Source organism: Sinocyclocheilus anshuiensis, unplaced genomic scaffold, assembly GCF_001515605.1.
Source record: "Sinocyclocheilus anshuiensis isolate Anshui unplaced genomic scaffold, SAMN03320099.WGS_v1.1 scaffold269, whole genome shotgun sequence".
In the NCBI taxonomy this organism is placed as follows: domain Eukaryota; kingdom Metazoa; phylum Chordata; class Actinopteri; order Cypriniformes; family Cyprinidae; genus Sinocyclocheilus; species Sinocyclocheilus anshuiensis.
In genome coordinates, this window is record NW_015536474.1 from 1498411 (window position 1) to 1513758 (window position 15348).

General features: G+C 34.9%; 2 protein-coding genes across 2 annotated transcripts in view; one reads left to right on the forward strand and one right to left on the reverse strand.

The window, feature by feature from the left end:
- Positions 1-1458: 1458 nt before the first annotated feature.
- Positions 1459-9726, reverse strand: LOC107657752 (N-acetylglucosamine-6-sulfatase-like). The gene is made up of 13 exons (XM_016446015.1): positions 9416-9726; positions 8395-8454; positions 8107-8310; positions 7019-7084; positions 6646-6744; positions 5013-5180; positions 4072-4154; positions 3874-3992; positions 3695-3798; positions 3509-3610; positions 2372-2482; positions 2019-2126; positions 1459-1944 (listed from the first exon to the last, which is right to left on the reverse strand). Exons 1-13 carry the CDS (start codon positions 9692-9694, stop codon positions 1795-1797), a joined length of 1653 nt encoding a protein of 550 aa, XP_016301501.1. The 5' UTR covers positions 9695-9726; the 3' UTR covers positions 1459-1794.
- Positions 9727-10765: 1039 nt separating this feature from the next.
- polm (polymerase (DNA directed), mu) overlaps positions 10766-15348 on the forward strand; it is a 6783-nt gene continuing 2200 nt past the window's right edge. Inside the window, exons 1-9 of the mRNA XM_016447457.1 lie at positions 10766-11165; positions 11262-11439; positions 11511-11609; positions 11684-11854; positions 11936-12007; positions 12193-12313; positions 13668-13800; positions 14303-14405; positions 14527-14832. Of these exons, the coding sequence (XP_016302943.1) occupies positions 10993-11165; positions 11262-11439; positions 11511-11609; positions 11684-11854; positions 11936-12007; positions 12193-12313; positions 13668-13800; positions 14303-14405; positions 14527-14832 (1356 nt within the window). The 5' untranslated portion in view covers positions 10766-10992. The remainder of the gene's footprint in view (positions 11166-11261; positions 11440-11510; positions 11610-11683; positions 11855-11935; positions 12008-12192; positions 12314-13667; positions 13801-14302; positions 14406-14526; positions 14833-15348) is intronic.

The window sequence follows — 15348 nt, forward strand, 5'->3', positions numbered from 1 at the left end:
ACCCTGCAGCTTTTGTTGTTGTTGTTGTTTTTTCGTCACTAAAAAAAGCAGTGAATTATGTATTTTGCATTTTTATTTTCAATTTATTTTATTATGTACTTTATAAATTGACTTAACAAGGATTAAAATCACTTTGATTCTTTAATTCAGTCAGCAATAAATATTACTTTATATTAAGAATATTATGCATATTCCATAAAGTTCATCATACAGAGTTTCTTAATTTAATCAGTCTTTTAATCAGAACCATACATTAAAATAAATATTAAAAACATTAAGAAGGAAAACTATTTGCATCAATTGGACGCTGCAAAGTAAGTCTTATTTTTTTTTCCATAAATTTATTGATTATTCAAAATTATTCAACATTTGTATCATACAAAAGGCACAAACACTGCTTTAGTGCAAAAAGGCACAATCATATTTTAGGTTAAAATCAAAGTTGGCAAAATTCCCTTAAATATCAGACCTTTCCCTTTATCATTTTAAAATAACAACATCAGAACAGGATTTCCACTGTGGCACATGAGCGTTTTCAATTATGGATACATATAAGGTTTAATTCACAGTATCAATAAATCAAAATAAAACAACCATGCATAAAGGTCAAACAGAAAAAAAAACCTCTTAAAATGCAAAAGATGAATGTTTTGATGGTAGTATATTTAACCAAACAAATGCTGAAAAAAAAAGAAAAAAAACAAAATTGCAGTAGGAAGTAAGCCAAGGCTGACGACGAGTAATCCTCCAGTTGAACTGGTTCAAGCCCTTAGAAACTGTGTTCATGTAGCTGTATGACAGCATTTGAACTAGAATCACATTGTAGATACATTCCCATTTAAAGGGATAGTTCACCCAAAAATGAAAATTCTGTCATTAATTACTCACCCTCGTGTTGTTCCAAACCCGCAAGACCTTCGTTCATCTTCGGAACACAATTTAAGATATTTTTGATGAAATATGAGGAATCTCTGACCCTCCCATAGACAGCAAGGTAACTACCACGTTCAAGGTCCAGAAAAGTTCCAAGATGATCGACAAAGTAGTCTGTGTGACATCAGTGTTTCAACTAAAGTTACGAAGCTACGAGAATACTTTTTTTGCGCAAAGAAAACAAAAATAACGACTTTATTCCACATTTTCGTCTCTACCTTTGGATCAAAGTGGCACACGCTCGTGTCATGATACTGTCGTGAACGTGCGTCCAAAGTGACACAGTAGAGACGAAAATGTGGAATAAAGTCGTTATTTTTGTTTTCTTTGTGTAAAAAAGTATTCTCGTAGCTTTGTAACTTTACAGTTGAACCACTGATGTCACACGGACTACTTTGTCGATCATCTTGGTACTTTTCTGGACCTTGAACGTGGTAGTTACCTTGCTGTCTATGGGAGGAATATTTCATAAAAAATATCTTAATTTGTGTTCCGAAGATGAACGAAGGTCTTGCGGGTTTGGAACAACATGAGGGTGAGTAATTAATGACAGAATTTTCATTTTTGGGTGAACTAACCCTTTAAAGGAGGGAAGTGCATGTGACTTCCCAGATCAGAATTAAAGGGAGAGTTCATTTCTGTAAATATTTACTCATCCGAACCCGTATGACTTTCTTTCTTGCACCAAATGCAAATTGTATGGTAAAAAGAAGAAAGTAAGGGTTGAGTAAATACTGACAGGACATGAACTGTCTCAGGAGAGATTTGTGAAATACGACTTCACATTACCCAACTTGGCAACGCTGCTAGAGATGGGCTTTCAGAGCAGGGCTGGGGTCCGGCCCTCCCTCTGCCGCAGTTTTATTTGATGTTTCGACAGCTGTCACCCGTGCAGGACTGCAGCTTGATCAGCCTTTGGTTCATGATCTGCAGAAGCGTAGGATCGACCTTCTTCACGATGTTCTCCAGCTGATGGGGATCTGACGTCAGGTTGTACACCTCTACAAACGACTGCAGGAGATCACAGGGGAAATTCAGCTTAAAGTTGGGTCCACAACGGCCCACCTGTTCTGACATGTGCTCACCTCGTTGTCTGCGAACTCGCAGTACTGCAGGTTTGCATCCTTCAGAGCTCTGACGCAGGCGTACGTGTTGTTGAAGGCGTCTTCGCATACGCAGTCTGGGAAGCACTCCTAGAAGAAAGAGAAAACGTCACTTGGTATTAAAAGAAATCAGGAGAGGTTGATGGGAAAATGCATCATGCCATAAAAGAACCATTTTTGCTTCTACAAAGAACAATAGTGTGAAGAACATTTTTTTCCACTATAAAGGATCTTTTGTGCAATAGCAAAGTTCCATTGATTTTAAAGGTTGTTCATGGAACCAATAAAGAAGCTTTGTTTTTAAGAGTGTAGTATGTGATTCCTGAAGCACTTACAGCTAGTCCAGGGCCGAGTTTAGGGCAGCTGGGATCTTCAGAGGAATGTCCCTCACCGGTGTACTCAACCAGGAAGAAGGGCCGTTCGGTGCCGTTACGCAACGATGGTGCCTACATGAGAACGTTAAACACTGAGAAGACTTTCGTTCATTGTGACATTATTAGACAATCCTCATTGTGAGAATTCTCATTCATGGAACTTTAATTATTCTCAGTAATGGAATGCAAAAAAAAAGCTATGAGATTGGTATTGCTCGGATACAATTTTTCTTAAAAATGAGCATAAACATTAGATGCAGAAAATATGACTATAATTAGTATGTATAGTTGCTTTCCAGTAATGACATTTGAGGGGAAAGTGCTTAAAGGGGTCATATGATGCGATTTCAAGTTTTCCTTTCTCTTTGGAGTGTTACATGGATAAAAATCTTAATGGTCCTAAACATGCTTCATTTTTTTCTTTTATAGAAAATATTTTTTTTCTCTTTCGATTTGGCCTTGAAATATGATGTGGACGTGCTCCTGACAGGTTTTGTGAGAAACATACACTACTGATTAAGGGTTTGGTCTTGGCTGCATTTATTTGATTAGAAATACTGTAAAAACAGTAATAATATTACAATTTAAAATAACTGGTTTCTATTGTAATGTATTTTAAAATATAATTGATTTCTGTGATCAAAGCTGAATTTTCAGAATCACTTCTCCAGTCTTCAGTGTCACACGATCCTTCAGAAATCATTCGAATACGCTGATTTGCTGCTCAAGAAACATTTCTTATTATTCTTATATCAGTGACAGTTGAGATGCCTAATATTTTTGTGGAAACCATGATACATTTTTTCAACGAGTAGAAAGATATTTTGGTTACATTATAAATGTCATTACTGTGACTTCAATTTAATGCATCCTTGATAAATAAAAGTATTGATTTCTTTCACAAAAAAAAAAATTGTAGATCGTTTTCAAATAAGTGTGTATGATATAATGCTACATCGAGATAGATATTGTAGTGAAAAATGCATAAAACCAGGGGAAATGGCATATACATTCACAGTAGAAAAACATATACATAAACAAGTAAGAATATAAGTACACCTGTACTGAAACAGAAAGTGAAAATCATGACACACTCACCATCTGTGGCAGGAAAGACTGTCCGTCCATGTTGACGGTGGAGAGATTTACTCCTGCGATGTCCAGGATAGTCATCGAAAGATCTATATTCAGCACTGGAGACTAGTGGACAGTTAAACAGAATTTTTACATAGAATAATATATTTATACACACTGTTCAATAAACCTGTAATTCTTTTATCTAACCTGAAGTGTTTGTTTAGGTTTGATTCCTGGACCCCGAACTAAAAGAGGGATGCGAATATCAAACTCGTACAGCTGTCTCTTGTCAATAGGCAATGAGAACTGGCCTGAAATGGATTTAAAATTATGTGTCAAAGTCAGATGACAACAGGTCAATAAAACTGTGGAGACTGAGGACGCACCGGTGTGATAGCCGTGATCAGACGTGTAGAAGATGTACGTGTTGCTCAACTCCTTTATTGAATCCAGTTTCTTAATCAGCTGCTCCACCATATCGTCCACTGACAGAAGCGTCTGCCACCTATCAGAGATAGTAAATACACATATCTCAATCGAAAGATTTATTTGATAGAATGTCGTATGAATCTATATTTGCGTACCTCCTGCGGTAAGCGTTGTCGAGGTACTCAACGGAGCTGTTTGGCATTGGATTCGCAGGCTGCCGTAGTAACCAATGTTTGTCCTAAAAAATCAAAGAAACAGCATATTATGGTCATGCTGAGGTCAGAAAATTCTTTAATTGCATCAAAATATAATTTAGAAATATGAACATGCAGGCAAAAAAAAAAATTAAACAGGCAACATATATACAAATAATAAAATATATATTGAAAAATCTATTTTGGTGAAAATAACATTCATCATCAAATTGTATTTAATGCATAATATTATAGATTTTTAAACATATAATTAATGCATAATATTATGAAATTCAATTGTTAAACAAATTAACTTAAATTATTAATATGGTATTCATTGTTTACATGTATTAACACTCAATGGCTGGTATTTTGGCAAAATTTAAGAACATATATAGCAACATGTAATATATATATATATATTTTTTTTTTATTTATTTATTTTTTTTTTTCTCTTTGTAATTTCTTAACACTCACTGACTGGTAAATCTAAGAATATATTTTAACAAAACATGAAATATAAAACATGTTTTTTGCTCTATTTTAAAAATAAAATACAATAATCACCATCAATGATATTTTAAGATGCAAAATGTTAAATTAAAGGTCTTTATCGGTTCTGAGATATTGTGAGAAAAATGTCTGCTGAGAGATGCAAACTGATGCTTATATAAAATCCCACAGATTTATATTAAATTACATACAAATTATTAATAAACATTTCAATAAATATGATTAAAATATTATTTTATATCCTATTTTTTTTTGGACATTACATTAGATTTGGTGTCTTGAAGTGTAAAATGTTGTGTAAAGCCAATCTTGTCAAACTCCTCGTTTACAGCTGCAGTACTTCCTCATAATCTGTCAGATGTCATTACGGATGAAACTGAAAGCTGAACCTTTCCAGGCATGTTGAAGCTGCCGTTTCGTGGAGCTTTGACGTCGCTGAAGGACTGCTGATACTGAGGGGCGGCCGTCCACGGCGAATGAGGAGACGGCGGACACAACATCATGAAGAACGGGTGATTGGGGCTCCGCTCCTCCAGGAAATGCAGCGAGCGGTTCAACTAGAATCAACATACATTTGATTGCAGATATTAACCACCAGGTTTTCATGTAAGATATAACTTCATGCAAACAAACTGGATTGTCTGGTATGTCATGCAGCTTGACATTGGATCACATTTTAATACCGTATAGACTAAGAATGGCTCAAATAAGTAGATTTTTCTTTTGTTGTCCGCAGATGCCACTTAGTTCATATTTTAATTGAATGCAATGACATTCATATTTTTTATTAAAAATATAAACAAATGCATGCTGCAGATGCACTGTTTCAGCGACCCTTTTCTTAGAGAACTTAACTTGAACTCATTTTTATTTCAATTAGTTGCTAAACAAGCATGTCTCATTTTCATTACATGTAACCTGATATACTAAAATAACAAAACTGAAATAAAATGAATAAAAACTATACAGACATTAAAAAAAAAAAAAACGAATAAATTACAAAAACAGGCAATACAATCACAAAAGCTTTATCTAAATTTAACATTTTTAAATCAATTAATATATTAATTTATACTAAACTAATATCAAATGTAATAAATAAAAATATCAATAAAGTAAATTAATAAATAAAAAATGTAAAAATTTCATCTAAAAAAATTAAAATGGTCCAAAAAAAAATGTATAATAGTATCTCAATGATACTAAAATAACACTGCTACACACAGCCCCAGGACTAGAGTTCATCTGTTTCCGGGATACCTGCCCTTAGTTAAATAATAACAGAGCAACGGTCAGTGACAGCAAGATTTCAGCCAGGTTTTAGTGTCAGATAGGCAACAAAACAATGTTGCAGGCCGTATCAAGCAGTCCAGTCATGCGTCCCACAGAAGTCACATGACACACTGCACACAGAATGAAACTATGTGGCTTCTCAGTCAGTCATGAGGCAAACAGCTTGTATCTTGTTCTTAAACAGCCAATGGCGATATTATTTGGTAACCACACTGTGTTAACTGATGCATTTCCAACGTAAAACAAGTTTAGCAGGTGATGAAGCAATTCACTGGCTGTCACATTTAGCAGGAAGTAAAAAGCTGCATAAATTGAGTGACTGTTTATGCCACTAAAAATTAATGTTTGATTTAATGTGACATGACATGCTCCAACTTGAAGTCAAATAACTCTATTTACTTTGCTAATACACATTCCTTATTGTGAACAATTTTTCAGGGCAACTTATTAAAATTAAAAAGATTGTCTTTGAAACTTGTCACGAACATATTGCCTATTAAAAACCCGTCTCCAAATTATAAACAAAATAACAAGAATTATAATAAAATAAATGTATAATATGTTTATATATACATATTTAAAATGTATTTATATATAAATAAAATAAGTCTATTTTATTTCTCATTGAATATCCTGTTTAACCCAGAAGTGCATCACATTATGGAAGTAAAATGGCTTACAGATCCTGTTTTAATGTTGACTATACACTTTAAAGCATTAAACACTTACAACCAGATCTGTGAGATAGTCCTTCTCGTAGTTGTCTCCATGTTTTTCCTCTTTTCCATTCACAGACAGTGTGTAATTGTAATATTTAGAGTTTCCCAACTGTGGAGACACAAATAAAACCAAAAGACTGTTAGATCATCAGTAAAAGGGAAATTAAATAGTTAAAAACCAGATCTGCTTTTGCAGTGCAAGTTGAGACCGCATCACATGACCATCCTAAACCATGCATTCTGCATGAATGCTTGTCTATAGGTGACTGACACTGTCGGATAAGGGAAGTATAGAACATATTGCAGCACATACAGCATTTTTCCCGCTGATCTGAATGTAAAAGGGAAGGAGTCTTGGAATGATGCATCTGTTCATGACTTACCAGTGCATGCCATTGGTCCCAGCCAGGAGGCACATGACCCACACCGCCTGCGTCTTTACTTCCATACTGAGGAGGACACAGAGAGGGATTTATGTATGTAAGCTGAGGGAAAAGCAACTGGAAGAATCTCATGAAACGAGTCAAGAACATGCCAGAGTCATATTTCATCTCTAAGAAAAATTTTTTTTTAGGTTTTAGAAAATTAAGAAATTATATTTTGTTGATGAAATTAAGGTTATTTTATGATTTTTTTGCATTGTGGTATTTTTAAAATAATGCAAAAATTATATTTAATATGTTAATTATATTAAACTGTTATATATATGTGTGTGTGTGTGTGTGTGTGTGTGTATACAGTATATATATACAGATATATATATATATATATATATATATATATATATATACACACACACAGGTGCATCTCAATAAATTAGAATGTCATGGAAAAGTTTTATTGTTTTTATTATTACAAAGTATTTACATAGCAATGGTTGTACTACTGCTGACTGAAATAAATTATTGTATTTTAGTATTTATTTCAGAATAATCATAATTTGGATGTTAAAAGAGCTTAATAATCATGAAGTCAATAAAGTCGCATTACAAAATAAAACTTAATGCTAAAAAGAGGCAAAAACTTTTTTATAAAATTTGGGGTAAAATGTGACCTGGACATGTGGTAGTGAAGAACTTAAGATTACTATAATGCAAAAAGATTATAATATAAATATTGTATAATTAACAAAAATATGCAAAAAAAAAATATTATTTTAAATATTTAAGTAATATAAATAAAAAATTAAATTAAATTAAAAATATTTTATTAAATTATTTAATTTACTCAAATAGTTTTCTTGAATTTGAGGCAATCAGGGAAATAACTGAAAACGAACACAAACATTAGCAGCATTTCAAACTTCTCAAACCCGTAAGAATGTTGTTGGCTTGGAACACTTGAAAGATTGCAAATATTTAAACACGTTGTGCAGAGCTTCTGATATCATTGTAGGCAAATTTCAAAGAACGAGCACCATGCAAATAGGCAAGTGATAGTGTATAGAGCACCAAACGGGACAAAAGCTGACCTGATTCAAGTATTTCCCGCCGTAGAAGGTCTGGTAGCGCATCTTATTGAGGTAAACCGGAAAGGCGAAGGGCTCGGCCTCCTTCTGCCACGCTGTGCCGCTGCAGTTGCCAGAGATGGAGTTATTTCGGACCAAATGATTGTGTGGATATTTCCCAGTGAGGATGCTGCTGCGACTGGGACAGCACAGAGGGGTGGCAGTGAACTAAACACAACAGGAAAAGAGAAACTTGTGATATTTGATCAGATCCATTAAAAAAAAATCTTTGGATCATGACTAAGCACTCACAGCATTGGAGAAAGTCACACCAGCATCACCGATCAGTGCTTTGGTCTTCTTCATAGGCATCTGTGAATAAAAAAGATTCTATGAGATGGCTATAGTGTCGATATGATGCATCATCTGTAACTAAGTGTCAACAGGATGTATGATTTCACACACTAATTTTAGCCGAATAACTTGTTCCTGGACTTGATTCTTTAAACAACAGCAGTTTCAATATGACTTTAACATGGGACTGGTTTAACCTAGCCTAGTAGTTTTATAATCACAACATTATTTGCATGATGCTGAAGTACATCATTTTTTTTATTTCAGTCAGCACTAGGACAATAAATGCTACGATGTATACTTTTACATTTAAATAATGCATTTTAATATATATTTAAAAATGTAATATTTTTGCATTATCTGTGCATGTATCTGTTAATAAATGTGCTTAATTTTTGTGAAAAAATGTCAATGTAAAATCCTAAAATAGCAAGGTTTTACACACACATACCACACAAAATTTCTATGGACAAATGGAGTACTAACTTATATATACACATGCAGAAAAATCAATGCAAAATTGCCTAGTACAGAAAATTCTACGATGTATAAATACTGCTGCATTTAAATAAACATATTTAAAATAATGTTATCAATTTTTGCAGTATCAGAATGAGAATTGGGAAATTAAATGTGCTTGTTTTTCATGATAAAATGTCACAATTTAAAGAAATAAATTGATTTCATCAACGAAATATTTCCTAATTTTGTTCTGTTTGAATCTGAGGTGAATATAGTATATACATATACAGAGTACTAATGTTTGTATGTACATACACCAAGGTAGTACCATTGTTTTTTTGGAAGTTCACTTAAGTACTATGTCAACATTATGGTGCATAAATTTCAGTGCCATTGTATTACCATCTAAAATCACTGTTACCAGCAAGACAACACCACAGTACTTTGTGAAGAAGTGATACTGTCATGGTACACGACAATTAAAAAAAGCACTTGAAGTCTAATTTTGTTCACTTACCATTCCCCCCATCTCCACATCCTGGTCGTCGGTGAGAATGAGGATGATGTTGCTCAGTTTGACGCATTGTGAACACCTGAGCGTGCAGGTGAGAAGCGCGACAAATAGACAGGTGGACACCACACGCGAACTCGCCATGAGGACAAAACCAGACCAAACCCGCAACCTGTCTGCCTGAGAAACGGTGTCAAGCAGACGAGGGTTATGAGTGGCGAACAGCAGCACAAACGGTGGGATGAACTGAGAAAGTTTGAGGAAGTGAGACGCTCTGTGTGTCATATGACTGCAACCTGATCTAACAGCTGATGCACTCACAATCAAGTCACAGTTCATAATCAAGTAACAACATTCAAAAAAAAAAAAAAAATTCGCTCTTTTAGAGTTTTTTTTTAACACAAAGTTTGTGTCCGTTTAAAACCCGTGCTCTAGTTTTTTCGTTGTTTTAAAATGTTTTATTAATTATTATTTATCGCTCTGATAACAAACAAAAATCCAAAATACTTATTTTTTTTAGCCATTTAATTTAAAAACGACAAATGTAAGTTTATAATTTATATGTCAGACGAAAATGATATATTCCTATATTTTTCGTTTATTCACGTATGTAATAAGAATTCAGTGTAAATGAATAAAGAGAAATATAGAACAAACATGACACCTCAAATGAACAACATTACTCTCAAATTAACAAAATAAAAGTTTTATCAAACACGACCGTGTGCGTTTTATTGCAAGGTCACATCCTCACACCCTCCCTTTCACGTGATTGTGTGTTATTGTTTTATAATCGCATATGACATAGTATTGTAAATGCATTTGAAGATCACTGCCCTTTCGTATTTATTATTTTATTTTTTATTATGTTACTGTGATTTAAGTTATTGTGGCAACCGACGTCTGCACCCAGTCGGAACACTTTATGGGTGCACCAAAACTTTCTCAACATGTGTATCACCCAAAATAGATCCCCCTGGATACAATCCTACGAGACATGAGGTCTGTCTTCCGAGAGGTGGCGCCTGTGGCCCAAAAACCTGAGCTCTCGTTTGATTCACATTCAAATGTGAAGCTGCTTTACGTTTTTGAAGGCGTTTGTTTACAGCGCTATTATCGATCAAATGTATTAATCGATATTCTTGATCCTAATTCGAATCTTCCAGAACAATATCTATAAGTGATTTTAGAATTCATTTCCAGTAATCACAAACGGCTGTGATTGGTCCATCTTCACCAGCGCAGAGAAACGTACCAGATACCACGTGATAACACTGCACCCTTTAGCAGCGACCAGGACAACTTTTAATTTAAAAATTATACTCATAAGATTAGTTTCATTTTAAAAACACCAAGTGAATAGCTCAAACAGAATAATTATTTTCTATAGAGACAACTTTCGGTCCAGCGGTGCGCACTTGTTTCACGATAACTGCCGTTCTATTTACGTTTTTATTTCTGTGACACCTTTTCCCTCAGTCTGGTGGAAGCGCAGAAATAAGCACAGAGCGTCTGATCTGATCTACTCTGTGGTGGTAGATGGGGTGATGAAGGTTAGATGTTTTTAGTGTTTGCTCTAGACTATGATCCCATTAAAACGCAGGAAAGCCTCTCTACCTGTAAGCCAACAGGATGACACCTGTAAATTTCCCCATGTTTCTATATTCATCTTGGAGAGGAAGATGGGAACATCTAGAAGAGCATTTCTTACACGACTAGGACGGAGCAAAGGATTTCTTATTAAAGAAACCTACAGGTACGAACCATCAGCACTTTACTATGATATGCTTTTTTATAGGGATGGACTATTTTTGAAACTTTTGGACTATTCCTGTTTGTTTTACTCTTACAGTTCCTCCATCACACATGTTGTGTCAGAAAACAACAGTGGAGATGAAGTCCAGGCCTGGCTGGACAACCAAACTGGACGAGACGCCTCCAGTTCTGTCCATTTGTTGGACATCAGGTGGTTTACGGAGAGCATGGAGGCAGGACATCCTGTTATAGTTCAGGACAGACACATATTAAAGGTACAAGGACACATTTATGGACCCGTTACTTTTAAAAGAACAGTTGAACTAAGTATTTAGACGTGTTGCAGGTTAACCCAAAACCCAACGGAGACCCCACAGCAATGCTGATGAAAAGTTACGCCTGTCAAAGACGAACGCCTTTAAAACACCACAATTCATTTCTAACAGTGAGTTATTTATTGTCTTTTTCTAATAATGTATCTGAACAGTTTGATGAACAGTTTGGCACTCTGTCCCGCAGGAGGCTCTTGAAATCTTGTCTCAGAATGCCGAATACAATGATAATGAAGGACGGAGCGTGGCGTTCAGACGGGCGGCATCAGTCTTGAAGGCGCTTCCCCGGCGCGTGAGGAGCATGCAGGATCTGAGGTGTTTGCCCTGCCTGGGTGACCATTCACAGAGAGTTATAAAGGTGATAATCAAGCTCCCTTATCTTCTCAAAAATCCATGTTATCTAGATGCATCTGTTAATAAGGCTATTTCACCTTTTTAGGAGATTTTAGAAGATGGATCATCAAGAGAAGTAGAGTCAACAAGACAATCAGAGCAATATCAGGCCATGAAGGTAAAGATGGGTAGTAGTCAAAAGTCAAAGTCACTTTTATTGTCACATCACCACAGCACATGTGCCTTGGATAGTCGTACTATATTCTGTTTTTGCAGAAAGAATTGTGAAGGCAGTGTAAATGATATGCCTGATTGGTCAGCTTTAGTGTGTGGATTATGAGGTCATATCTTCCCTTTCTGCAGGCACTAACTGGTATTTTCGGGGTGGGTGTGCGGACGGCAGATCGCTGGTTTAGAGAGGGTTTGCGATCTCCAGACGATTTGATTCGCAGAGGACAACAGTTGAACCGTGAACAGCAAGCAGGTACTGCATTTCACTGTTGAAAATTATTATTTAGTTATTTGTAATTACATTCATAAATAAAATAAAAAAATAATTGATTCATGATTGAATGTATATATATGTGTATGTGTGTGCGTGCGGGTGTGCGTGTATATGTGTATGTGTATATATATATATATATATATATATTGTTGCTGTTTTTTGTTTTATTGTTTGCTGTTTTTTTCTTTGTGTGTGTGTGTATATATATATATATATATATATATGTATATACACATTTTGGGTGAATATTTTGGTGGGGCGCTGCCCACATGGCTGTTGCTCCTATAACAGCTTTTTTATCAGTTCTTTTGTCTTTGGGTCGTTATATTTCTCAGAGATTTCTGCTCATTCTAAATCAGATACAGAAAAAGCAGCACAGTAAAGATTACATTCATATGAATGCATTAGTGAGAAATATATAAATTTAAAACATAAAATACTTTTTTGATAAGCTGCTGCCAATTCACCACATTATATATGTAAAAAAAAAATTTTTTTCTTTTAACTTTTAAATGATTTGGTTAATTAGTTTAATTAAATTATTTTCATGTTTTTTTTTTTTTATTCTACAATATAAAGTACATGTTTTCAAAATATTTGCATGAAGCAACTTTTAAAGGGATAGTTCACCCAAAAATGAAAATTCTGTCATTAATTACTCACCCTCGTTCCAAACCCGTAAGACCTCCGTTCATCTTCAGAACACAAATTAAGATATTTTAATGGAATCTGAGAGCTCTCTGACCCTCCCATAGACAGCAAGGATCCTAACACGATCAAGGCTCAGAAACGTAGAAAGGAGATCGTTAAAATAATCCATGTAACATCAGGGGTTCAATCGTAATTTTACGAAGCTACGAGAATACTTTTTGTGCGCAAAGAAAACAAAAATAACGACTTTATTCAACAATTTGTCTCCTCCGCGTCATCCTATAGCGCCATTTTGGGGAGTATCACATACGTAAACGTATGCTGTTCTGTGTCGGCAGCACCGTACGCGGATCCTGTTCACGCTTTGATCTGAACATAAACAACGTATCCACGTACATGCGTTACGAGGAGATGAATTGTTGAATAAAGTCATTATTTTTGTTTTCTATGGAGGGTCAGAGAGCTCTCGGAATGCATAGAAAATATCTTAATTTGTGTTCCAAAGATGAATGTCGAATATATATTTTATTCATTTAGCAGGCGCTTTTATAGCGAAAGCGACTTACAAATGAGGACAATGGAAGCAATCAAAATCAACAAAAGAGCAATGATATGCAAGTGCTATGACAAGTCTCAGTTAGCCTAATGCATATATATATATATATATGACCTCTGACCTCAGGAGTCCAGTATTACGATGACCTCCAGAAACCCGTCACTAAGGTGGAGGCTGATGTCATCAGTGATATCGTTGAGAAAGCTGTGCACGCTGTGCTGCCCGGAGCAGAGATCCAGCTCATGGGAGGCTTCAGGAGGTCTGTGTTCTAATGATGTGCGGATCTTACCTTAATACTGTAGCTTCAAAGCAGTTTGGAGTCTTCATGTGCATTTTAGGTCGTCAAATTAATTTGTATAGTGCTTTTCACTATACATATTGATTAACAGTATCTTTACAGAAAATACTGATGTTAATGTTTCTAATATCTTAATATTTTCATGTCTTATAGCAGCATTTAGCAGATTAGAGCTGGACAATAATATAGTTTACATTCTGTGATGATATGAAAAATCAACAAGTTGAGATTTGCTATAGATTGCTTATCGTTAGTATACTGTATGTATGCGAATAAAGTTGGATACATTTCCAACTTTATAAACAGAGCTGTACAATAATATGATTTACATTTTGCAACTATATAAACAAACACTCGTGGTTTACTATACTGTATATATTGCTTTACATGATAATACTGTATATATGTGAGTAAAGTTGAATGTACTATATATATACATCTTTATTTGCTATATATATTTTAGGGGGAAGGAAGTCGGTCACGATGTGGACTTTCTCATAACACATCCAGAGGAAGGAAAAGAGGAAGGACTGATGCCTAAAATCACAAACTGGCTGAAGGAGCAGGTGCTCGTGAAGTTCTGTGAATACTTGTATGATTAAATCCACCCAGTATGGCTGTTTGCTGATGACATTTTAAAGTGAGTATTTATGTTGAATGACAAAGTAGCATGTGTTATTTCATCAGGGTTTACTGCTGTATCAGAAGACGACCAGAAACTCTTATCTGGAAAAAATGGATGGTCCAGCTCGGGCGTCTAGTAACATGGATCGCTTTGAGAGATGCTTTTCCATATTTAAGCTTCAGAAATCTGCTGTGAGCTGCAAGTCGAGTTCCACTGCTTCTGCTGAGGACGTCAGTACAGCACGTGAAAGTGAACGACCCGGTGAGCATCATTCAGAAGCGTCCGGCTGGAGAGCTGTACGGGTCGATCTGGTGGTCAGTCCCTACAGTCAGTTTGCCTTCGCCACTCTCGGATGGACCGGCTCAAAGGTGTGTAGCTTCCTCACTTCCGAATGATCCAAAGGGCACTGCTTTTTATTTCTGTTTTTTTGTGTGTTTGGTTTTAGTTGAAAATTTGTTTGGTTGTGATTGAAATGAACACTTTTAGAAGTACTTTTTAAGTACTCAATTCAGTCATTTTCATAGTAGTCAGATCACAGATTATTGGTTGAAAAATAATGATAACATTTTGTTTTTATTTTCTACCATTTTTGTAGTAAATAATAATTTCTTAATGTCTGATTCTCAACTTTTGATTAATTTCATTGGTGTTTGATTTATTTGATAAATATTTTTGTATTGATTATAAAATATTATAAATGTTTTCATAAATTCAAAAATATTTTAATGAAACAACTTACTATATATATATATATATATGTACTTTGTTTAGTAATAAACATAGTAGTCAGATCACTGGTTATTGATGATGATTTTTAAAGATTTTATGAAAATATATTTTTTTATACTGTGTGTGTGTGTGTGTGTGTGTGTGTGTGTGTGTGT

Coding starts and splice junctions, on each gene's coding strand:
- LOC107657752 (XM_016446015.1), bottom strand. CDS start 9,694: ATGACACACAGAGCGTCTCACTTCCTCAAACTTTCTCAGTTCATCCCA. Junction 5,181..6,645: donor ACTATCTCACAGATCTGGTT/GTAAGTGTTTAA, acceptor TGTTGATTCTAG/TTGAACCGCTCGCTGCATTT. Junction 1,945..2,018: donor GCGAGTTCGCAGACAACGAG/GTGAGCACATGT, acceptor GATCTCCTGCAG/TCGTTTGTAGAGGTGTACAA.